At 37.2% G+C, this 26,424-nt stretch overlaps 1 protein-coding gene and 1 non-coding gene across 2 annotated transcripts; one reads left to right on the top strand and one right to left on the bottom strand.

Annotated features, from left to right (window-relative positions):
• The first annotated feature begins 9,828 nt into the window (after positions 1–9,828).
• TRNAL-CAG (transfer RNA leucine (anticodon CAG)) lies at positions 9,829–9,911 on the top strand. Its single transcript has one exon. It is a non-coding gene; the product is annotated as a tRNA-Leu (tRNA).
• Positions 9,912–14,582: 4,671 nt separating this feature from the next.
• LOC129257415 (fibropellin-1-like) lies at positions 14,583–26,164 on the bottom strand. Its single transcript, XM_064096856.1, has 10 exons — positions 26,016–26,164; positions 22,683–22,821; positions 21,175–21,332; positions 20,881–21,049; positions 20,456–20,552; positions 18,840–19,836; positions 18,320–18,486; positions 16,912–16,934; positions 16,390–16,487; positions 14,583–15,531 (listed from the first exon to the last, which is right to left on the bottom strand). The coding sequence occupies exons 2-10, from the start codon at positions 22,809–22,811 to the stop codon at positions 14,682–14,684; spliced, it is 2,688 nt and encodes an 895-aa protein (XP_063952926.1). The 5' UTR covers positions 22,812–22,821; positions 26,016–26,164; the 3' UTR covers positions 14,583–14,681.
• Positions 26,165–26,424: the final 260 nt, after the last annotated feature.

Genomic DNA, 26,424 nt, shown 5'->3' with positions numbered 1-26,424 from the left:
TAAACTTTCAAAGTTATGATGGTAATTCAACAGATACCCCCAATTCGGCCAAAGTTCATTGACCCTAAATGACCTTTGACCTTGGTCATGTGACGTGAAACTCATGTAGGATGTTTAGTGATACTTGATTAACCTTATGTCTAAGTTTCATGAACTAGGTCCATATATTTTCCAAGTTATGATGACATTTCAAAAACTTAACCTTCGGTTAAGATTTTGATGTTGATTCCCCGAACATGGTCTAAGTTCATTGACCCTAAATGACCTTTGACTTAGTCATGTGACATGAAACTCAGGCGGGATGTTTAGTAATACTTGATTAACCTTATGGCCAAGTTTCATGAACTAGGTCTATATACTTTCTAAGTTATGCTGTCATTTCAAAAACTTAACCTTCGGTTAAGATTTGGTGTTGACGCCGCCGCCGCCGTCGGAAAAGCGGCGCCTATAGTCTCACTCTGCTATGCAGGTGAGACAAAAACCGTACACCGGAAGCGACTCAGAGTTACAGTTGATATGTTCAGATACAGGTCCATTTTTAAAGAAATTAACTTGAACATTGGTATTAAAATGTGTTTATAATTATGTTAATTACTGATAAAGTGTGTTGAAATGAATTTTAAGGCATCCCTTCTAGGATTATGACACTATTGACATGATTCATACATTGCAGTCATGCCTCAATTTGGCGCAAATCAAAATTTACATCGCTGCAAAGAATACCTCCGGGTCATCCAAGCGTTAAGATGTACCACATAAATATGGTATGATATTTGGGAGAACATACTCTTTCAGGCCATATATGATAATTTTTTGTATATGGTGTATTTCTTCCTTGATTAGGGATTTGTGAGGTGTCTTTTTTTTCCTTCTTAATAGTTGCGAAAAGGCGGATTCGGGCATGGAGCTATTCGGGTCGAAATTCAGGGATGTAAAATAAGAAAGTTATGGCATGTTTAAGTTTAGCTTATTTTTCACAAAACAGTTATATGCACAATCCAGTGGCATGCAAATGAGAGAGTCGATTATGTCCTTTACTCACTATTTCCTTTATATATTTTTGTTGCTTTATACAATATTTCATTTTTTATTGATTTGAAATAAAGGACGAAATTTACTTAAGCATAGACTTCTAAAATAATGGTAGTTCCACTTGCTCAGGGAGGAATAAAATTTTGTTTCACATGACAATGAATCATATTTCATATAAAATACAAAATAAATAGTGAGTGGGTGACGTCATCAGTCTCCTCATTTGCATACCGACCAAGATGTGCATATAACCGTTTTGTAAAATTAAGTAACACTTAAAATGTCATAACTTTCTTATTGTTCATCCGATTTTTATGAAATTTTCAGTGTTATGCTTGTTGGATATTTCTCTTTTTATTCAAATCAATTTTTGTTGGGATGGTCTTATCCTTTAAGTTTGGGACGTTGAGCTCCTTTGTTCCCCATAAGACTCTGGCCAGGAGATCCTATTAGGTTATTGTCTATTGAATGTTGGTCGCTCAATTCAGTATCTATGTCACGGACGGATACTTCCAGTGAATTTACACTATCGGGTAGTTCTGAGCAGCTATCACATAGACATGATAGAGTTTCATTGGTATTGCAACTGATCATATCTGCTTAGCATGACAAGCAGCTACTTCAAAGTACGTTCTTCATGCGGTAAATTATTGTTCCCACTTGTATTGGCATTATGTACAGCCTGAAAACAAAATGATAAACAATTGTTCGGTTCTAGTTTGGATATATTTTTACAAGATTGTTCTCTACAATTTCGTTATCAGTATCAGTATCCTTGCAATCCTGATCGGCAGATAGGATTAATGAGAAAATAGATGCTAGATATGGTTATCCCTTATGGGAGTTTGTATATAAATGAATCAGTACCTGGATGTCATGGACATATCCACGGAAGATTATCTATTGTTACTGGGGGTGCTCATCACCCCCAGTAACCATGATAATTGAATTAAGTTGCAACCTATACATCCTCACGATCCAGCCACGATCTCCATAGTGTAGACCAAGGTTCATTTGAAAATTAGAAATGGGTCCATTGACTGAAGAGATTTTATGGTTTAAAAAGCTGCAAATAAGACCGTATGAGATAAACATATTATATTACCGATTATAATAGGGATTTCAATGATGACAAAAACGGGTAAGTGGTCACTTGCATCGGAAACATATACTCAATTCAATATATCGTGTTCATCATTTTGTTAAAATATTTTCAAGGATGCTTGCAGTAGGCATATGGCCAGTAATACGAGTATAGGTACACATATTAATGGAGTTAAAAGTTCTTGGTGGTTTCACAAGTATCCATATTACCAAAAGCTTTGTTGTAATAACCAAACAGATAACTTTATTAATGTTCGGTATTGACAATATTCAAAATGGAGTTGATTTAACTAATAAAATCATACATATATCAAAGGGGCGACCTATAATATTATAGGAATAATATACCATGATGGACAATGAGTATATATTATTGTTTGGTTTTAAACTTGTATATCACGTTCGAAAAACTTCAAATAAAATTCCTACTTCCGTTTTAGGTTGAATTGTCAAACTATACCTACCTTGATGGACTACACACTGCGGCAGCAGAGTAAAATTGTGTTAGAACCAATCCGTCTGCTGCTAGTCGACGAAGGTTTGGCGTGGAAGAAGTTGGATGTCCGTACGGCTCAATATCGCCATAGCCCAGATCATCAGCATAAAAAATTACGACATTCGGACCTTTTGTACTCAAAGTATATACAAAGCTTGGTAGAAAAAGAATCCATAGCAAACATCGTTCTAAATATCGGTTTTTAGTCATGATGTATATTGACAAATGACATAATATTAAAGAAAATCCCTACTGATCCTTTCGTGGGGCGTCATACCGTATATCAGTGGAACAGCTTATCAACGGGCTGGTGAATGGTTTGGATGAATGATAGCCTCCCGGGGGGGGCACTCGACCAAAAAAGTAGTAGGGGTGTGCCGCGGGCGAGACAAAAAACGGGGGCCTTGGAGCGGGCTCATAGTAAAAAGGAGGGTCCTCGGAACGGGCTTCGGAACTACAAATGTTTGTGAAAACGGGGGTCCTTGGAACGGGTCGCCTGCGTGCGAGTGCGTATGCATCCCTATGGAACGTACGTGCAGCTAGCTCGACGGCACGACTGACGGGCGCGCTAGCGCAGAGGCGATGGTCGGACAGCGAGCTGCGGTCGCTTTTCACCAAAATTGCGACCGGAACGGCGTAACGGAAAATATGCGAAGCCCTGGAGCGGATTTTTTCTTCTTTTTTCTCGAGAAGAAGAAAATGCTATGCTCTGGAGCGGCTTTCTTTGTTCTTTTTCTCAATAAGACAAAAATGCTATGCCTCGGAACGGAAATTTGAGTGTAAAAATGGGGGTCCCCTCCGCGGCACATACCCACTATGCATTATATACTGAGTGCCCCCCCCGGGGATAGCCTCTTGTCGAGGCCCCACCACTTTCCAGTTCAGTGGGCCGCGCCCTGGCAGCTGCGAATTAGGCTTGGCGCGAGCCAGGGCCTCTTGACATCTGAGCTGAATTATATATTCATGAGGAACGTCTTCCTAATGAAAATACATGAGTCATGATATTACCGGTCACAAGGTCACCCCATAGACAAATAAATACGTATAGACCAAAGACCTTATAAGCCCTCCCGCCCCGCGCGGAGCGCGAAGTTTTTGAAATCTCATCAAATTTGAATCAAAAGAAGACGTCTCTTGCGTCTCTAATATCCTTATCAACTCGAATTCATTTGACTTGCTGTGATTAAAAACAAAACGTGTTTTCAAAAGAAAAGATGAGCGCCCCAAAAATGGGAAAAGATTGAGGAATTCAAAATAATTCCTCTTGCCGCGCAAAGCGCAAGAGCTAAGACGTTTTATAAAAAGAAATTGAGAACAGAAGTGGTATAAAATGCCTACCTTAGTCACATCAGATTTGATTATAAAAACTTTAGCCACATTAGATTTCTTTAACTCGCAAAACAGATTAGATGTGGGTATATTCAGGGAGGAAATATTTATTCCCGCAAATGGCGCTGAAGCTCTGAATTTTAGAAATTTCTCTGAAACTTTAACCTGCTCTAATTTTGATATTTCTATAACTAATACGAATAAATATGTAGCTCAAAATGTGAAAGGGATGATTCCCGGATGATGCAAGCTTGAAGAGGGACTTTTCCTTTCCCATGCACGCGAAGCACGGAAACTTCTGTGAGTTATTTTGAAGAAAAAAATTGTTTAACTTCGCTCATAATATTAAGCGCTTCCTTTTGTATGAATAAGAAAATGAATTGAAAATTTCAAATCAATGGCGCAAAACAGGACAGGAGATGGATGTGCAGCGATTTAAATTTAGAATAAAGTTTCATCGTACCAACGTTTGCATATAGCACGGCACATATTCAGTGCTCCCCCTTTGAGCAGATACTTTGCCAAAAAATTGCTTGCTGAAAAGCGGAAGAAATAGCATTTAGGGACTTTGGGATCGAGTGACGGTATAAAAGTTTACCTGCTCTGAACAGAAGAACCGAAATTTTATGTCAGTGCAATTAACAAAATACTTCTCATACTCTTTACACCCATGTATACTTTATAATTTCTTGCAGGAATGCGACTCCATGGCCGGGAAGGGGAAAACGGAGTAGAAAAAAGGGTGTGGCAAACAAAATGGAAAGGCAATTTTGTTTTTTTTTCTCCCGCGGAGCGCGGAAGCAAAATTCTGTATGAAGAGAGAGAAGAACATCTCGTTTAGGTTTTTATTATTTTGACAAAAAAAGAAAGAAAAAACAATAAAGCTATACCCTTCTTCCCTTTTCTCCTTTCGCTTTTTTTTCTCCCTTTTCCCCTTCTTTTTTTTCTTTTTGGGGGCGTTCTTTTTTTTTTTTTTTTTTTTTTTTTTTTTGGGGGGGGGGGGGGCGACCGCCCCCACCGCCCCCCCTGGCTACGCGCCTGGCCGGGGTGGACTCGAACCCATGACCTTTGCTTCGACAGGCAGACGCTTAACAGACTGAGTCAACTTCGCTCTCAATTATTATTTTGAACATCAGCATCGTCAACATTATCACCATCAGCATCATTTCCACCATTGCCGAGCACAACTTCGACTGTCATACACGGATACATAAACAGAAATGAGGCAAGAGTCTTACGAAAATGTATAATATCTAATCTTCCAATTACTTTATTCAACAGTTCTATACGATACAAAGCACGAGTAACCATGACAAATTACGTTTTTAGATAAAATTAAAATGATTTACCGAGAAGTTTTAACATCAGCAAGTTTGTAAACAATCTTTTGTATATACGATCTTTCTTTAAGGTATATTTACGAAATGTATCGACTTTAATTCCATAACCCATAAACGTTCATTACACAACCATTATTATACATCATTAAAGACAATACGTTATGTGTGCACCAATACATTACATTACTACTACACGTATCAGATCCCTTTTTCTTAACTGGTAACGCCATTTTGCAGCAATATACCTTAAAGCATCATTAACACATAATAATCACGTCATTACACAGCAAACAATGAATTTAAAAAAATATTAGGAAGAGTAGTATAATCTTGTCATGCCATCCATAAACTAGATGGATATTTACGATGAAAATATTAGGGTTCAGTGATTAATATTGTCTTGAAAGGATTTTGTTGTCGAGGTGATGTGATATATTCAGTTGCACCGGTGTCCACCTGTTTCATCTGGACCGTCTCTTACTCTTCGTCATCATCCGTCTCTTCCTCGCCATCCTCATTTTGATACTGGAATTAACTCAAATTGTGAACCATGCCTGGCTAACACTCTCTTTACGGCTTTCCGAAAATTCATGCCATTTTATATTCTGTCTGTGAGATCGGACATGATTTCATGATTGATATCGGTTTCACCGAAGTAAACGTTCTGCTGCAAGAGTAAAGATCGAAAAAAATGCGTTTGACGACCCACAGTAATTTGACGTGAGCCTTTTTCATAAGCATCTTCCTCTTTCATTCCCTCTGGGCTTCTGAGATGTATATCTGATATTTTTTTTCATCTCTCAAGTCCATGGTGGCTGTCAAGGCCTGCTCTAATCATTCTTGATAAGCAAGGTTTTCTTCCATTTCTTCCATGTTGGCTGTCATTGACGATTCTTCTCAAATGCTTTCTGATACGCTCGTTTCGGAATCGTTGTTGGATTCTTCAACTCTTTGCATTTTAGAGGGTGGTTCAGAGTATTCATCTTCACTCGTTTCTTCTCCAGTATCATGATGTTCATTTTTGGTTCCTCATCTGCATATCACACTTCCTACTATAGGACTTATCGCATTATGAACAAGCGTAGCGATGGGACATATCCAAATAAGTATTCATGTTGACTGGATGACGTTTTGTTCGTAAATGAAGGAAATTATCGCGGTCAAGTCCACCCCAGAATTTTTAAAAACTTTCGCTTGTTTTTCACAGATTAGATATGTGAACGAGTCAGTTACATGCAAATGAGAGACTCGATGATATCGCTCACTCGCAACTTATATTGTTTTATTATTGTATGAATTTTTAAAATATTTCAATTTTTACAAATTTGACAATAGTCATCATTTTCATTGAACCATAAAATTTTGAAACAATAGTAATTCCACATGTTTAGAGAGGAACAAAACTTTCTTTCACATGACAATGAGGGGAACATTATAATATTTCATAGAATAGAATAGAATACAACAGAAATAGTGAGTTGGTGACGTCATCAGTTCCTTCATTTGCATACAGCCCAGAATATGCACATAACGATTTTTTTAGGGTCATTATTTCATTATTTCACATCCGATTTTGATAAAAAAAATTCAGTGTTATGCTTCATGGATGTTTTTGTCTTTTTATTCAAAACAACAATTTGTTGGGTTGGACTTGTCCTTTAATGTTCCATGTGAAATTTCTTGGTCAACAATAATAATTTTTTGCTGCATCCTGCAAGAACATCTTGTTTTAGGAAATGAGACATTCCGAAGACTGTCGGCCGGGATTTGAAGACTTTTCAGCAATTAAAGATTGGTATTTCGAGGTAATTAATCTTTTCGAAGAAAATATGACAGTGTATTTTTAGAACAATACTGTAGTGCACAAATATAAACGTCAGGATTGCGAGGGAATTTACGCCTCATGTCAACAATATGTTTATATAGGCCTATTTTTTAGAAGAGACACTTTAAAAAATTGTAAAGCGACCAAAATGACGAGTTCGGTCACTTCGCCACCTCGCTTTCAAGTTTTAAAAAAAGTTTAGGCATTGATCCCGCCCCAGCATTTTTTAACCATTGCCAAGCTAATGTTGAAATTGTGCACATTCGTACAATGAAATTTGGCAATCGTAATAATGAGTTTTCTCCCTTAACTTTATACTGGAGAAGCTTACACATAGATAAATAGTTCTTGGTTAATATCTACACACTAATTATCAGTACAAACGGTACAAATATGAACTCTAACTTCAAAGAAAATTTCATCAATACAATTGTCATTATTATACCCCAAGAATTAATTCACCGTGCAAAGAGTTAATGGTATATAACTCCCATAGGAACTCGGCAGGACAGCATTTTGCTGGTAAACGCCAAGCTGGTATAACCAATTACCTAGGAAACATTTTACGTAGGTCAATCAGTCATCGTAGCTGACATTATAGACGCTATATATTACTCTTGGACCTTTTTTTTTATCAAAGTGGAGACAATGGCAGAGTGGGAATTCGAACTCATAACCTTGCGATTATGAGTCCAATGCTCTAACCACTGGACCACACGACCATGGAGGAAAACTTTCAGAAGAGAGAGAGAGAGAGGGGGGGGGGTAGAAAGGACCGATAAATCATGCGCAGTATTTGAAGAGCTCAGTTGCAAAAGGGGTAAGGCCAATTTTTCATCAAATTTGATTGTAGTTGTCTCAATGTATAGATTTTTAGTAGCTCTATAAGATGATACCAAAGGACAGTTGAAATTTCCATTAGAAAGTGAACAAAAATGGCAAAGAAAAATCACCCTTTTTTCAAAAGTGGTTAGGTCCACAAAAAATATTTTTGGAAAGAATATTTAAACAAATATGAAGACAGGAAGATTTATTTTATCCCCATTTTTTATGTTCACATGGTAGGGTATCATGAAAATTTGATTTCGCATAAGAATATTGCAATATGGTTAAAAAAAATGATTTTCTTGGAGTGGACCTAACCCCTTTTGCAACCAAACTCTTCTGAAGAGCTCATTTGTCAAAAGGGTTAGGTCCATTTTTTAGAAATTTTATTGTTTTCTGTCTTAAAACCTATAGATTTTTAGTCGCTCTGATAATATAAAAAAAATCTGAAATTCACATTAAAACGTGAATAAAAGTGGCACAGAAAAATATTTTTTTTATCAAAAAGAGATTGGATTCATTTCAGTGTGCTTGCTAAAGGGGTTAGGTCCACAATGATAATTTTGAAAAAATATATAGGCCTATATTAAAAAAAATTAAAACAGGTAGATTTATTTTATACACAATTGCATATTCACATGATTGGGTAGTACATCATGATAATTTAGTTTCTCATAAGAATATTGCAATAAGTGAGAATAAGAAACATGATTTTTCTTGGAATGGTCCAAAGTGAACCTAACCCTTTAGTTGCAACCAAACTCTTCATTTATAGTGTGATGATTAAATCAATTGATGAAAGTTAAACATTTTTTTATGATGTAGTAGGCCCTTGTACAGGCCTAATAAAAAAATAATTAATTTGATGGTCTTCTTCTGAGATGATCTCTATGTTAAATTCACCGGAAACTTTTTTGTCTACTGCATTGGAGGGAGTGGGGCTTGGGGGCTTTATTGGGACTTACATGCATGGCCGGGTGCACTATAGTAATTTATGTCATTTTGAGTTTTGTTGTGAAAATTGTACAGTGCAATGATTATCTAAATAATTACATCTTCGTTCAGACAAGTTTATTCCATTAAGTCGCTTTTCCTCTTTCACAGTTTCTTCAGGTCACCCTGAGAGATCACCTTGAGCATTCCCGGTAGGAAGAAATTCCTTGAATGCTTGAGCGCCTAGGCAGCTCGATCAGCTAAAGCCGGGGTAACAATAATAGCAGGGCCCGCTGGTAGAACAGTTCTCGAAACTGAAGTGGCTTCCCTGGGTAAATATACCTATATTATTATTATTATTATTATTATCCGCACGACGTGGTCCGCGTCCGTGCCCCGTGATTCTACCACCCTTTGTACAGTCCATATCTCTATGGTACAGTCACTGCCCAGCTGCACTGCATGCACAGCAAAGTCAAATGTTAATTACACTACAGCTCTCACGTCCCTTCAAGATATCTGCAGATAAGCCGAGATTTTTAAATAAATGTTATGAGATCTTCATTTAATACATGAAAGCAAATCGATGAATTTGCACGACGATCGTATTTCTATACACCATCTACTATCGTAAACAATAACGTCGGCTGCTAGCGTTCGTTTGCATAGTCGTATCCGGACCATGGGCGCTGTTCACAGATCAGTGGTGAATGCACCACGAATAAACTTATGCATGGGACCAGAGAAAATATTTTGGCGAATTACCAACGTATGCTTCATCTGTGACTATGATTCATTGCAACGCCGTAAAGTAGCAGTTTATGTATTGAAAATCATGACATAATTGCTACTTAAAGTGTATTACATGCATATAAATATATTATTAGACTATATGTTTGAAGTTAAATGATTATATGTTAATTTGCCATTCTGCAGTCATATGAGTCAGGATGGCCGAGCGGTCTAAGGCGCTGCGTTCAGGTCGCAGTCTACTCTGTAGGCGTGGGTTCGAATCCCACTTCTGACACAAAACTTTTTTTTTTTTACAGCAGTGTCAAGGAATGGAGAATGCTTTTCAGAACGGACTCAAATGATATTTGAGCTTCTCGTATATAATAAACATTTCCATAGGCCCTATAAGCCGTTTTCAAGAATTTTCCCATTACATTGAATGTCTCTCCGGCGCCCCAAAAATAAACAAAGACGATTATTAAATACAATAGTCTTCTTCTTCATTTTCTTTTTCCTTGACGCAACTCCTTCCATCTCTTTGTCCTTTTTCCCCCAATCATATCTACTAGTCGCATTTTTATCAGTAATTGAAAATGATTTGGGACTGTTCAAAATAATAAACAATCATAAAAATAAATAACGAAAAGGGGATAAAAGTTTTTTTTTTAGGAATTGAATAAATCAAAGACAAGTGAATGGATGGGAGTATAATATTATTCTCCATACAAAAGAGAGGAAAGAGAGGAGAGAAAAAAGAAGAGGAAGGCGAGTGAATAAAGCAAGACGGAAAGATGAATGAATAAAATAAGGTGAGGGGAAGACTTGGAAAATAAGGAAAAATCTTTGTCACTATATGAAATTGTCGCTCGCACTTCGCGCTCTCATTGCCTTTTCGATGAGATACATATCTATTCAAACTATTCAAATATTGCTCATGAGATTATTGCACAAGTCATGCATGATGTTGTTTAATAAGAATAAAGTTACGAAGCGACTGTTGGGACTATCCCTTCAAATAAAGAAACAAATATCAACTTTGAGCGGCCGATCGGGGAAAATATGGGTAATTCCCCCCCCCCCTTGGCGAAAGTTGGATCCGCCCCTGACGAGGTCCATGGTGTGAGAGGGCTTCCATGATCGGGCCATGTGTTAATAACTCCATGATCGGACCATGATCCCTCCTCTCCCATAAAGCACTCGTCGTCTAGATACTTACCGTGCGTGAGACTTGCCTTTGTATGCGTGCTACGTAGTGACAGTCCCATGTCTTTGTTGGTCATTAGTTCGGGAGTAAATAATGCGTCTTTCGAATATTATGCGCTTTGTACTAGTTTGCTACTTCGGAGGTATGATATTTTCTTTCAGAAAACTAATGTGCACTAATCTCAAATCCAATATAAGCCTGAAGAAGGGAAAATAGAATAATGTTAATTATATCTGAATTATCCACCTGACTCATAATCGCTAGGTTGTGAGGGCCCCGCTCTGCCACTGTCTCTACTTAAGACCCGAGAGTAATATCTGTCGTCTGTAAAGTCAGCGACTATGCCTGGTTAGATGTGCAATGTTTTTTAATACCAGTTTGGCTTCATTCTACCAGAAAAAGCTGTCCTGCCGACTGCCGAGTTCATATACGGAGTTACCATAAACATAATAAATCGTGTCATATCACAAATGACATGCAACTAAAAATTATCATTTTTTGCTATGTTTCACTTTAGTATCATTGTATTTCCCAGTGCCTTTCATAAAGTTAAATAGCACCTTAATGTTTAGATACTAAATTTATGTATTGTAATTATGTGTATCACAGTCATCCCTACGATATGTATAAGTTTTATATGTTGTATTATACTCATTACTTATGTTATGATTCTGTTATAATTTTGATCTTACAATGTATATTTTGTTTACATTTATATATTTTTATCGTAAATAAACCAAACCAAAACCAACAGTATGTAATGTACTTATGTTTTAAAGGGGAAGTTCACCCTGAAGAACATTTTGTTGTAAAAATAGCAGGAGAAAATATAACAAAAAACATAGGCGAAGGTTTGAGGAAAATCCATCAAAGATTAAGAAAGTTATTATAATTAAAGCTTTGGATTTATGACGTCACAAACGAGGAGCTGCCCCACATGTTATGTAATAAAAAAATTGCATAAAGTTCATTTTTATCGTTTGTGATGACTTCTTTTGTTTTCTTTTTAGAAGCAGGTGTGAAATAATTTGTCTCTAAATTAAGGTACAGTAAAAACCTCTTTCGTTTTCTAAGAAAATGAAATTTTATTGTTTTTTCTACCATACGATGTGTAGGAATGTTGCTCGCATATGACGTCACAAATCAAATAATTCAAATTCCAATAACTTTTTTTTCTTCAATGGATTTGTGTAAAACATTTGGCAATATTGTGTATCATTTTTCTGCTATTTTCTGTTATTTGACATCTGTCTAATTAAAGACGATTCAACATAATATTCACAGTAGAACTTCCCGGTGAATTCCAAGTTACGATAATGATTATTTTACATGTTCCAGGGGCCTGAACATAAAAAATGTTTTCTTTTATCAAATTTTGATGACATTCATTGTGTGATGAATGTTCAATGGTTATCCTTTCATTAAAAATTAACTTGCGTTTCGGGTATACTTGCAATACTATAAAGTAACAAATAATTTGATGTTGCTAATTACGTATGTTCTTTTTTTCTCATTTTGGATTTTTTTTTGAGGGAGTGGAGTAGGGATCCTCAATCATCATTAACAATGGTAAATACGCATGAAGTTATATTTTCATTATACCATGTGTTAAAAGTGACAAATGAAAATGAGAATTTGTTGGATCTAATTCATCAAATTCGAATTCCTAAGAAAAATTTGAATTATTACCTTAATATTTATATATATATTTGAAATAATAATTTAGGCAATATTGAAATATAGAAAGGTCGGAAGTGGAAAAAAAAAATTGTGTCTGTGCCAAAAGAGAAATGTCAACTGAAATTTCGTTTAAACTTGAAATAAATGAATTGAAATTTGTTTTATCCTTTATTATTTCTATATCAAACATGGCAGTAGATCTGTAATTTTGTAGATGTACAATTACAAGTCTTTATCATTATATGATAGTGGTAAAATATTTATTTCATATAGCAGCGATGTATAGCATTCATTTTCTTCAAATATATATATATATACACTCTTCATAACAAATTGTAGGTTACATGACGATAAAGACAATGAATACAGGACAGGAAGTAAATGAAAAACTTGAAAATTGCAAGCTCTGACAATTATTCTTAATTTTGATTGGCTGAGAAGCACTGGTCACTCTTGTCACTCTTGTGTCACTCGAATTTCGTCACAGCTGACAACTATCATGAAACGTTGTCTTGACATCAAAACTAAATACACAAAACATAACTATCCATTTCTTCTATATATGATTTTAAGAAAACAGTTTTGAGCAAAATGACGATTCGACAGGGGTGTTCTTCAGCGTGAAAATGCATTTGATCTTTCATATCATATGCGAATGAGAAAATAATCATAAGGGGTATCATCTTTCAAAAGTCACCAGCGTATTTTTTCTTTTTCTTTTTTGAGGGGGGGGGGGTTGTGATCCAGAATTTTTACATACTCTATATTTTGGCAAATTGCTAGACATTTATAATGTTGATCATAAACACTTACAACAATATTCAACTTTTTAATATTGAAATTGCACAATTCTTAATTAATTCAAATTTCAAATCCGACCTTCAAATTTTATTCACGTGTTGTAAGAACACAACACGTTGTTCCCAGCTTTCCTTGTTGTATGATTAAGTGACACATAGCAAACATAATCTCACGTATGTACTTTTAATTTGGCATAAGAGGTGGCCCATGAAATTTGTAAAAGGATACCATTGTACGTTCACTGCTTCCTCACTCATATTATGAACAAGTTGATCAATCATCTCGCTTAATTACTTTGCTCATTTTTTCACATGTTTATGGTTACTTGAAAAAAAAAGTAGTGGATATGTGATTTTATGTTTGCCTGAAAAGGATTTTCTTCCTTGTACTGTTCAATAATTCAATTCAGTTCAATAAATGTATTTCCATATGAAAATCAAACAATATGAAAAACATGATAAATAATACCACAGGTGTAATGGTAAATGAGGGCTCTTACCTCACCCCCCTCCCCCCCACACAAAACAATTCGTACAAATTTCAATATGTAACCGAATTCTCTATTTTCTTCAGTAAATATGAATTTCATATCAATTCCGTGTTGATCTACATTTTGATGCGTTGTATTATATATATATATATATATATCTATATATATTAAATTGTGAAAATGCTTAAAAAGACATGCTTATTTATGATATAAAAACATATACATGCATAGTACTGAACATAGCTCGTCTTTACGATAACAATATCTACGGTTTTTTTAGCAATTCACAAAAAAAAGAAACATGATAACCAGTGATGAAATAATCTGTATGCGCTTAGATAGTATAGTTCAAGCGCCTTAACCGAATATAAGACCAATTATTATAAAGATCACTGATCAAATCGGAAAGCGGAGAAGTAAACATGTATTTGATTTGGAAGACATGTCCATGCGATATATATTATTATAACTTATATCTATTACAAAACGTGTACTATATCTTGTAGTTATTTACAAAGTACATCAATGACAGACAAAAAGAAAGCACGATTAAGTACTGGTTCATGCATAAGACGACGATAATGCCGTTATAACGTCACTCACCAAAACAGATTACTGATATATAAGTGAAGTCCTGTGTAAGGGCAATTTTACAATTACTCACATCGCATTAGATGAATATTGACTTTTTCCAAGAGCTCTGAAAAAACGTGCGTTCTATAAACTTTATCACCTATACACATCATGTTAAGCTTTACAAATAATTTCTTGAAGAGTCAGAAAAATAATTCGATTGTGCTACATGACAGTGTCAAAATGTGGTGGATACATTTATTTTTTTTTACAATAAAATCACATCCTTTACAACACCTAAGTACTTACACACGTTGTTACGCAATTGATTGAGAGTTTTCTTCATGTAAAATTGTAGTAGCGTAAGGATCATTTGGACTTGATGGCGTGGTGGGAGTGGGAGGTTTTTCGTCTACTTCGTTGGGGTTTGCTTCTCCAGCTTGGGATAATGGATTAGGCGTTTCGTTCAGAGTCAATGGGTCTTCATCACTGGTGTAGATGTTAAAGGAATACGAGGGATCAATATCTGTGGGACTTGGGCTCACTGCTGATGACATCGTGCGAGGTACATCATATCCTGAAGGAACGATCTTCGTCGAATTAACTCCTTGAAGATTTGGTACATCGTACTCTGGCGGGGTAACTCTTATTGAATCTCGTAGTGGAAGTGGCGGCGGTATGCTGGTTGACACTGGGCGCGATGGTTCATTGCCAGGAAATATTGTTGTTGAGTAAGAGCCATCTAAATTCAACGGTTTCGGAATACTTTTAACGCTCGTTGGATCTGACGAGTAGTCGTTTTCTTTCACCGGACGAGGATCGGTTACGTCAGGATCTCTTGCAAATTCATACGGGTTCTCATGTTGCCCTGCTTGGCCATTCATATTAAGATATCCTCCTGTTGCGTAGGGGTTCTCCTTCTCGAAGTCATCCGCTGTGTTTTTAGGCTTGGATGACAATGCACAAGCACCCCGAGCCTGCGCCCCATCGATGTCAGTGTAAATATTGTTTGTGAAGGACACTGACGTGTTTGGATCATCTAATTTACTCTTTGGTGGAAGTGGTGGGGCTGCCGCGGCACCGAGTGTCGAAGGTATGTTGATACTGTCCGCATGAGGATTAGCGAACACTGTTGGTACATCGTCCACAAACTTTTCTCTTTTATCCCTATGTATGTAGAACGTTAAAAATAAAATAAAAATTTCATTCAGTCTACCGAAGGTCTGTTAATTATATCTAGGACTCAAAGAGTATTACGTATTATGCCTTTGATAAAAGTGATGATATTAGAAAGATGGCTGCCTGGTTGTCATCAATCATGACGAGACAAAATGGGGCCGAATATATTCAGGGATGGATGTCATAATGAGACGTAGAACACGGTTTATTTCCAATTCGTCTAATGCCAATTCGTTCAATTGCCAACTCGTCTACCATCAGTTCGTCCACTCACCACATGGTCTACTCTCATTTAGTCTAATGCCATTCCGTCCATTAACCAGTTGGTCCAATAGCCATTTAGTCCATATACCATTTTGTCTAATTGGACTAAGGCGTTAATTGTACAAAATGAATGAAAAGAAAATGGGTATTATACCAACTGGTTATAAGACGAAATTGTCATAGACGAACTGGTGATTAGACGAAGTGAAGATTGGACCAAATTGTTATTAGACCAAATAGTTGTTAGACGAAATGTTAATGGACGGAATTGCATTAGACTAAATGAAGGTAGACCATGTGGTGAGTGGACGAATTGGCAATTTACCGGACTACAGACAGACAATCCATTTATTAAGACCATGTTTTGACAATCATGAAAGGGGGTCTCACGGGCAGAAACTATACCTAATTTGGAGATAAAGGATGGATTTCCTCAAAAATGTTGTAAAGTCAATTTTATATACTGAGTCTAATACAACATACTTTTGATTATTTCAAGTTAATTGGATAATTTATTCATTCCAGAATCCATACATTATGAAGTAATTAGAAAGTTATGTGAACGATATGGGTAAAACATACCTACGAACTTTGTAGAAACATATGCCAGCACTCAAGATGATCAGGACGAAAATAATTGCAATCAGTACGATATACCAGTTCGTAAAGCCACCTCCTCCCTGCAAGAATATCAATATATCTAATTCAGTCAGTGACAGAACCATGGACAGACTCAATATTATTCAGTAATTGCTAAAACACACTGAAATAAATTACGAATTAGCAGAAATAATCAACAATAAACATCGTAAATATATAAAGGCGTACGAGTTCTCAACAAATATTATTCAAATACTCTTCTTTCAATACATAAAAGATGTTACATCATATGGTAAACACAAACGAGCATACATACCAATGGAATGACAAAATATTAAATATCAAATTACTAAGATTAAGACTTGATGTGAATAAATTGGGATAAATGACGCAGAAGAGAGGACTCCCCCGATAATTCTTGTGAATAAGAAATTTAATTCAGATGGTATCCAAGTTTGACAATTATTATTATTTACTCTCATGCATCTGGAGTTGTTTTCTCACCATATTTCCCGTTCTTGCTGCACCTAGAAAAAGAGAGAAAGTTAATATCTGAAATTATGATCAAAATTTTAATTGCACAAGTTGGCCTTTCATAATAACACTTCAAAAATCGAATAAAAATTACATACATTCAGTATTCTTCAATATAATTCTGATTTGAAAAATAAATGAACTTTAATGTATTTTATCATTCTAACATCACATTTAGAGTATAACGTATAATGGTAAATTAACACATTAACGTAAATGACAACGAATGCATGGTTACAAGGCACGAATGCAATGTATGCTAACACTAACAGTTAATTTGGAGACCAAAAAGTTTAAATCATCTTTTAGGTATTCAAGGATCCTGGTATAATGATCAGTAGATATTATGATGATGAAATGGATCTGAATCAAAATGATTTGTTGCGTGCGTATTAACGCTATGGCCGATGGTGAGAGGTCATAAGCAAAGTATAATGACCGGTTGAGGTTTGGAAACGGGGGACTCTTGTATTTGTAGAATTAAATGAAAATAGAAACATTGAGCGGAAATTTGAATACCAGAAATGAAGAGTGGATAGTTTTCTTTCATAAAACCGGGCCCTAAAAAGAAATGCGTATTATTGCTTGAGCAAGAACGTAGTCCGTGATTGGAGTAATGGAGGGAGAGGGTGGGTGATAACCTTTTAAATCTAGACTAGGTGAAGTCACCCGAATGACTTCAAACTGGATGAGGTACGACAAATCAGGGCAGATGAATAGTGGCGTATCTGGGTAGGGGATCCGTGCCCGGTTACCACTTCCAGAGAGATAAAAGGTAAAAGTGAAGGGGAGGAAAGGGAAGAGGAAGTAAAATTTAAAAAGCTCATGAGCTACCAGGCAAGCTACTGGCATTATTTTGCTGGAAGGGCGCTATTTTTAATGCTTGCTTCTGACTTGCCCTGCATCAGAACTGATGGAGTACTTTTTCCTCGAGGATCGATGCCACAGCTTGAGTTTCAGTCATCAAGAGAGAGAAATCAACACGATTCATTGTATCAGAACACCACTTTTGTCTCCAATAAATTTTATCCCATTCGTTTCATTCCATTCTGCCACATCCATTGATCCATTTCGAGGTGAATCATAGTAAACCAAAACTCGGTTTTGAATCCGGGTGAAACTGTGTCTAAACTAACTTGTTCAAAACGTGCAGATATTTTTCAAACAGTTTTTGAAAAAGAAATCTTTTTCAGGACTATACACTGATATGTTGTTTCCACCAAGCATATTCCTCATTAAATCTACTTTAGAAAGTAAACATTGACACTCCATTATGCCATGTAGATGCAGACAATCATAGAAGCCCTACATTTCGTTTTCTACTTTCGACATTATTTTTTTTTATATCACTGTACTCCTCAAAGATATAAATACTCACTTTGGCAATTCGTTCCGCTATACCCCTCTTGGCAGATGCAATTGTAATACACCGAGCCGTTTCCCGCTGTAAAGACTTGGCAAGTTCCATAATTGCATGTATTATTTGCACAGAGTTCTGTGGGAGTCTCACAGAGTTCGCCAGAAAAGTCACCTGAGCATACACACCTGTAAATGGCAATCAGAACAAGAGCAATGCAATACGATATTATTCAGACCCATAGTCATTATCTCGAGTAAAACGAAGTATAGATTGAAGTATTTTGTGACAAAATGATAATTACATTTCTATTAATAATAACAAAATTCATAAAATATCAGATTTCATTACATCAAAATTCATAATAACATATCAGATTTCATTTCATCAAGGCACGAAGTCGAAGTTAATCATGACATGTCTAACAATTTGTTCCGGAAAAAAAATTATATACAGAAAGAACAGCTGAACATTTAATTACAGCTGTTTTTTTAATGCCTCCCTGCTATTTACACGAAATCTATACATTCCAGTGACTTACTGGTAGCTTCCATTGACGAGTGAACATATTCCATCATTATAGCAAAGTCTGGTCCGACACAGTCCCGGGATAGAAGTAGGTTCCATAGGTATGTTGTTACAATCATAACTTCCGTTTACATTAACACAAATCGTGTCCGATGGGCATGTACTACTACCCTGGCATTCATCAATGTCGATTTCGCAATATTGACCTTGATATCCCGTCGACGCGCATTGGCATGTGAAACTGTTGACACTGTCCTGGCATATTCCATTATTTTGACATGGTGAGCTCGAACATTCATCAATCTCGGCGTCACAGTAAACGCCTGTATACCCTGCCATGCAAATACATGTGTAATTATTCACATGGTCTTGACACGTTGAATTATTATCGCACATGTTACCCATGCAGTCGTCTATGTTGATTGTACAATTCTCTCCGGAGTAGCCAGGCAGACATTCGCAGGTGTATCTTCCCACTCGATCGGTACAGTTACCATAAGAACAAGGATTCGGATCACATTCATTGATGTCTTCATCGCAGTGGTCACTCTGGAAACCAGCTTGACATACACAAATATATCCACCAACCTTATCGACGCACGATGCGTTGTTTTGGCATGGGTCAGATGCACACTCGTCTCGAACATCCAATTGACAAAATGTTCCTCCATACCCATCTGTGCAATTGCATATAAACTGATCAACGCCATCATGACAGGTGCCATTATTTAAACAGTCTACTCCGATACAGTCGTCGATATCTTGGGCACAGAAGACACCTGTATAACCAGCAGCGCAGGCGCACTCAAGAAGTCCACTGTCATTTTCGCCCAGACAAGTTCCATTATTTTTACAGGGGTTAGATTGGCAGAAGTCAATGTCCAATTCGCAGTTAGCACCGCTATACTCCCTGGTACACTGACACTCGTAGTAGTTCAGTCTGTCCAGGCACGTACCGCCATGTTCACAGGGGCTAGAAGAACATTCGTTGATGTCAACGCAGTTCTTACCTGTAAGAAAAATGTAACCGTTTGAAAAATGTTACAGCAAATCTGAACTGCATATGATGTCGCTTTGTTTTCTCCTTTTATTTCGAGGGGGTGGGGTAATTGAATGATAATGGCCAAGATAATACTTCTACTTATACTAGCACTACTATTAATAGTGCTACTACTATCAAATTCTACTACTACTCATAATAATATTTCTACAACAACTTCACGTTCACTGTTTTATAATGGTGATGGTGGCAATGGTGGCCAATAACCATGATAATAATAAGAATGATAATTAAAATACTCAGAATTATTTTATTATAATCATTATATAAATCATACGTTTGCGAACTGATCTGAAAGTCATTTTACAAATTAGAAATCCCTTACATTTACATGGAATAGCTACAAACTAAGTATAAAACATATTCAGTGTGCAAACATATATCATTGCATAAATCTTGATTGATATATAAATTCTGTGATTCAACAAATATCAATATAATTGTACTTTTTAGTATCAGGAATAACAAGTCCCTTCGCGTTTTCATGTATATTTTCAAATGGAAAGTTAACAAATTTATTCTGACGCTTACATGCTCTAAATTCTAAGTTTAATATATCTGCAGCTTACCTATCGTACCAGGTGGGCAGTTACATGAATAATCATCCAAAAGATCTGTGCAGACTGCGTTCGATTCACACGGATTCGACTGACATTCATTGATCTCCTATCAATACAGAAATAAAAGAAAATATGAATACATAAACTTTTACTGGATAACAAAAATATACATTTCAGCTATCTGTTAATTAATTTGTTTTGTAAGATAATCTTCTTTTATGATTATTATTATTACTAAACCAAATGCTTAATATATCTAACTTTCACGTTAGAATATAAAACAACATTCGGCTTCGCTTCGAGCCCGCCGTTGACTACAATACATACCAATTGTATATCAGTATAGAAATCTAGTATAGCAATCGGATACATGTTGTTTATCATGATGAAATAAAAACCCTAACTCAAACAAATCTGTACATAATATTGCTTACATTTTGACAGTACGATCCAGTCCATCCGGCGTGACACATTCTAGCTCCTGTAATATCGTTGCAATCATAATGGCCCTGATTGTTGTCTCTTGCTAAACAATATGTGTTACAGCCTGAAGATGTTCCGTAGTAGTGCACATCACAATAAACCTTTACACCAACTCTCGTTCTAAAAGAAAAAAAACATACATTTTTTCTAGTTAACCTAGTTTTAACTGTCTTGTTGTTTGTTTCTAGAAATGTTACAATCAATGTAATCCACAGTTTCATTTCTTTCAAATCAAGTTTACTTACAGTGAGGTCCCGGCTCCATTCAGGGTCACAATGTGTTCTGTTGCCAGAGCTGATGTTCTAGCCGGAACATAGTTGTAATTGTATCCGTAATAATCGATCTTGTCGTCACTGTTCGATGGGTCATAGTCCCAAACTTCAATCTTGGATCTGAATCCGGTCTATAATAAATTTAAAGTAGACACACGCATTAAAAATAATTTTGGCTTAATTCGGTGCAGATTGACGGGGAATGGTATCTTGAAGCGAATGAACTAGATGAGATGTTTGAAACCAAGTAAATATTTTAGAAAAGCTGTGCAATGGACCTCAAAACTTTCCTTTCTGATTTCAGAAAAAATAGGTAACAGAAGGCAGGCGATTTCAAATAGTCAAGTCTTCTACCCTTGAAGGTGACGACATAATGAGCTGATAAAATAAGATTTTAAAAAAAGTATTACCTTAATTTGCATCTGAAATCTACATCTGTGAGAGGGCTTGCCGGGGAGGACGTCACATATCAGTCCAACGCGGATCAAGGGGGGGGGGTAGGGGAAAAATCAACATGATCGTGCACCTCGTAGAATGTTTTCATAGCACACCAAGTAAATTGAGCGATAGCCCCCTTTTTGGGACAAAGTCGCACCCGTAAATGTCTGGTCTGACACTGGATCTGCTCCTACAGTCGGTTTGATCATGGATCTATTAGAGATGGGCATTCAACGCCATCATTTCTTTGATCGAACGAGATCCGCCGCCTAGTGATTATGCGCATCTTAATCATGTTAATGAGAACATACAGGTGTTTTGACAATAGCGACTACCCCTAAGGCGTATCTGATTATTTACAAATGCACAGCTCTCCTGGTTTTAGTTTTGTTGGCTGATGCCTTGTGTTAGATAATAGTGTTAAATCAACATGCTTTATATTTGAAGCAGCAAAATGAAAAAGCAGACGAGTTATTATTTGATCCGCACGCACCTAATATCCCCTACAACATTAAGAGACAAATGCCGCTCTCTACGCGATATGAGCCATGTATCTCAGGAATATTAGGCAGAAAATATGAAAAATGGGATTATAAATAATAGACAATCAATTACAATATTGCCTCTAACTTAAAAATATGCACACATTTTCAAAATAAAACACATGGAACTAAGATTGCCTAAGGTAATCGAGAACTGCACGTCGATTTTTACAGGATTTAAGTGATTTATCATCTTCTGCGCATACAGTTTGTGCAATATCAATGTCTTATCACGAACTGCTTCTTTCAAATCCTGGCCTAATTGACAGCGGGACACGGTCGGATAAAAGTAGAAAAATATGAAAAGAATGTTATTCAAAGCACAATGACGGTCACATGTTAGTGAATTCATCTCTAATTGGTCCATGGTTTGATATAGTTTGTTGTAATGATAATAACTCTTATTACCCAGGGTAGCCACTTCAGCTGTAGGCCCTATACTATTCCTCCAGTAAGCCTGCATTACATAACATTAATCACCTTCTGAATTCTAATACTCACCGACCATTGATTGATAGTCAATATGATTGGGTTGACCAAATTGTCATTTAGGGAACTTGGAAAGTTGAAATCGTCATTGTTTTCATACAGGCGCTTAGTTACATAGTTTCCATAATCACAGTGGGCCATGTTGTTATTTCTAAAGAACAGAAAGATAAAATGAATAAAAAGAAGAACAGAATCGAAATTATATGTATGAGGAAAAAAATAGCGTCATTGAGATATTGAAAATACCGACACAAGTTGAGTCTTTCGGGTATGTAGAATTTTTAACGTAAATAATTTTAATTTTTGGGACAAAAAAATATTTATTCATCAAACAGTCTCCAAAACAAGTGTAATAAATTCTGTGCAACTCTTTATTAACACGGATTAAGTTGAATTCAAATCGGCTGTGATTAGAGACTATTTAAATTCTGGTGTTTTTTTTAATATTCAATGTTTATTTCTAAATTCAAATGATTTAAATTCAATTTGTTTACAATTTCAAACTAAATCCAATGTTCCTCTGTTCATAAACCACATTGATCTGTATTTATTTCAAATATATATCGTACAGACACCAAAATTACAAACCATTTTTTTTCTCGTCGTCGTCATCATCATCCTCTCCACCACCACCATCATCATTAAAATCATTACCATTAATATCATCATATTAACTTTACCGATTTTATATACACTACTCAAAAAAAGTTAAGGACCACTTTTTAAAACGTACATAAAGATTTTATACAAGGTGTTTTATTTCTGGAAATACCTCAGTACAACTGTCCTAAATGTCCTTAAACACGCTGTAATCAATTTCACGCATGGGTGGTTTCAGTTGTTGCACAATGTCTCTCGCATCACTGCACATCCTGAAAAGTGGGCCCCGAGGGGTATCAGCTACCGACATGAAGTGGTAAAAACGAATGTCTGAGTGTCTTTCAGGCAGTTCAGTAACGAGTGTGACCACCTCCTGCAGCAATAACGGCTTCACAGCGCTGTCTCATGGAGCTGATGAGGCGATTGATGTCTCTGACGTCCAGTGCATCCCATGCAGCCTCCAGAGCCACACCCAGCTGCTGCAGTCCAAATGGATGGGCTTCGAGCTGCTCGAGACTCCTCCCCATCATGTCCCAGACGTGCTCTATCGGGTTTAAGTCCGGGGACCTCGCTGGCCACTCCATACGCTCAATCCCCTGGCCCTCAAGGAACTCGGTCACCACCCTAGCTCGGTGGGCACGGGCATTGTCATCCATGAAAATGATGTTTTGTCCCACATTTTCTGCAAATGGCACCACTATAGGTTCAAGGACCTCATCCCTGTACCTCACTCCTGTCATTGCTCCCCCCTGGGACCACGTAGAGACGAGTACGGTTGGCGTAGGTGATGCCTCCCCACACCATGACGCTGCCTCCCCCATAACGGTCATGTTCTGCAATACAGGGGTCTGCAAATCTCTCTCCTGGTCGCCTCCAGACTCTCGAACGTCCATCATTGTGGTCAAGGGAAAATCTGCTCTCATCTGTGAACAGAACTCTACGCCATTGCTGTCTGGTCCATCTGACATGCTCCCGGGCCCAGTTGAGACGAATTCTTCTGTGAGCAGGGGTGAGTGGGACACACTGAGCTGGCCGTCTGGCATGCATATTGGCTCTGTGAAGTCGGTTACGGATTGTTTGAGTGGAAACAATCACTCCAGTTGCTGCAGCGAAGTCATTGTTGAGGCGGCGTGCACTGTGAAAGCGGTTGCGGAGGCTGAGATTCGTCAAGTAGCGATCATCTCTAGGGGTTGTCGAAACTGGTCGGCCACTGCGGGGTCTCTCGGAGTATAGCCCTGTCTCTCGGTGTCTTTGATTTGCTCTGCTAATGACACAGATGAGAGCAGATTTTCCCTTGACCACAATGATGGACGTTCGAGAGTCTGGAGGCGACCAGGAGAGAGATTTGCAGACCCCTGTATTGCAGAACATGACCGTTATGGGGGAGGCAGCGTCATGGTGTGGGGAGGCATCACCTACGCCAACCGTACTCGTCTCTACGTGGTCCCAGGGGGAGCAATGACAGGAGTGAGGTACAGGGATGAGGTCCTTGAACCTATAGTGGTGCCATTTGCAGAAAATGTGGGACAAAACATCATTTTCATGGATGACAATGCCCGTGCCCACCGAGCTAGGGTGGTGACCGAGTTCCTTGAGGGGGATTGAGCGTATGGAGTGGCCAGCGAGGTCCCCGGACTTAAACCCGATAGAGCACGTCTGGGACATGATGGGGAGGAGTCTCGAGCAGCTCGAAGCCCATCCACTTGGACTGCAGCAGCTGGGTGTGGCTCTGGAGGCTGCATGGGATGCACTGGACGTCAGAGACATCAATCGCCTCATCAGCTCCATGAGACAGCGCTGTGAAGCCGTTATTGCTGCAGGAGGTGGTCACACTCGTTACTGAACTGCCTGAAAGACACTCAGACATTCGTTTTTACCACTTCATGTCGGTAGCTGATACCCCTCGGGGCCCACTTTTCAGGATGTGCAGTGATGCGAGAGACATTGTGCAACAACTGAAACCACCCATGCGTGAAATTGATTACAGCGTGTTTAAGGACATTTAGGACAGTTGTACTGAGGTATTTCCAGAAATAAAACACCTTGTATAAAATCTTTATGTACGTTTTAAAAAGTGGTCCTTAACTTTTTTTGAGTAGTGTATTTCAGTATCTCGCAACTATCAGGTGAAAAAAATACAGCTCAAGATACTGCCAATATAATGAAAGAACACGACATGAACGCAAAACTGTACTGTGTCAAAGTCAGTAACTGCAATGAATGGATCCCGATGTCGATGAAGTTATAATCCTTCATAAGTTTCAGTAAAATTCATTGCAAAATGCGTAATCTAACAAGAGAAAGTTTAATGAACACTCTTGAATATCAATTCTTATATTAGTATTATCTTTTCAATGTATTTTGCAACGACTCTTGTTTGTAACCCTGGGTATTTGAGAAATATATATTTTTTCAGGACATTATAAAACATTATTTTGTTTTCATGTCTTTTGAGATACAGAGTGTTGGTTCTTTTCTGTCCGATACACTACTTACAAATAAAGTTTGGTATGAGGTCGTTCCTGTTGATGTTTTGTAATTTAAGTTTGGTATTTTCTTTCCGTTTTTTAGATGGAGAGCAGCGCCATCAATAGAGAATGGATCTTAATAAGCGAAAACATTTGCGTCCTCATCGAAAAAGGGCGGTATTGCCTTCCGAAATAAAACTTAATGTTTAAATATTACCTTGCTCATGTGTAATGAATCGGAAGGATGACAGAAATTCTTTCATATCACTTTACTTACCCTCCATATTCATCAAAACAGAGATTGAATCTGTTGTCACAAGCAGAGCCACAACTGAATAATACTTGGTCGCAGCACCCACCGTCAAGTTCGTTGTGAGATGGGTTGGAATAGTCTATTAATCTAAATGCAACCTTTACTTTCCCTTTAATCTGTGGAGGCAGAAAAAGAAAATTGAGAAAACATTTTTTTTTAATGTATATTCCGTTTCGATAAATATGCATAAATAATGACAGAGTTTGATATAATAGGGGTTCAGTATTGATTTAAGCTTTATCAAGTATGGAAACGATTCTCTCTTATCACTGAATAGGTATAAGCCTCTCCCTTTTAACAATACATTTTTAGCCAACTCTTCTTCATTCCACCAACTTACCGACTTTGAGTCGTATAATGATGTCCATTAGCT

This window comes from Lytechinus pictus, chromosome 3 (genome assembly GCF_037042905.1).
Source record: "Lytechinus pictus isolate F3 Inbred chromosome 3, Lp3.0, whole genome shotgun sequence".
Classification (NCBI taxonomy): Eukaryota; Metazoa; Echinodermata; class Echinoidea; order Temnopleuroida; family Toxopneustidae; genus Lytechinus; species Lytechinus pictus.
Note: the sequence above shows the minus strand (reverse complement) of the source record. Positions and strands in the feature narration are given on the sequence as shown.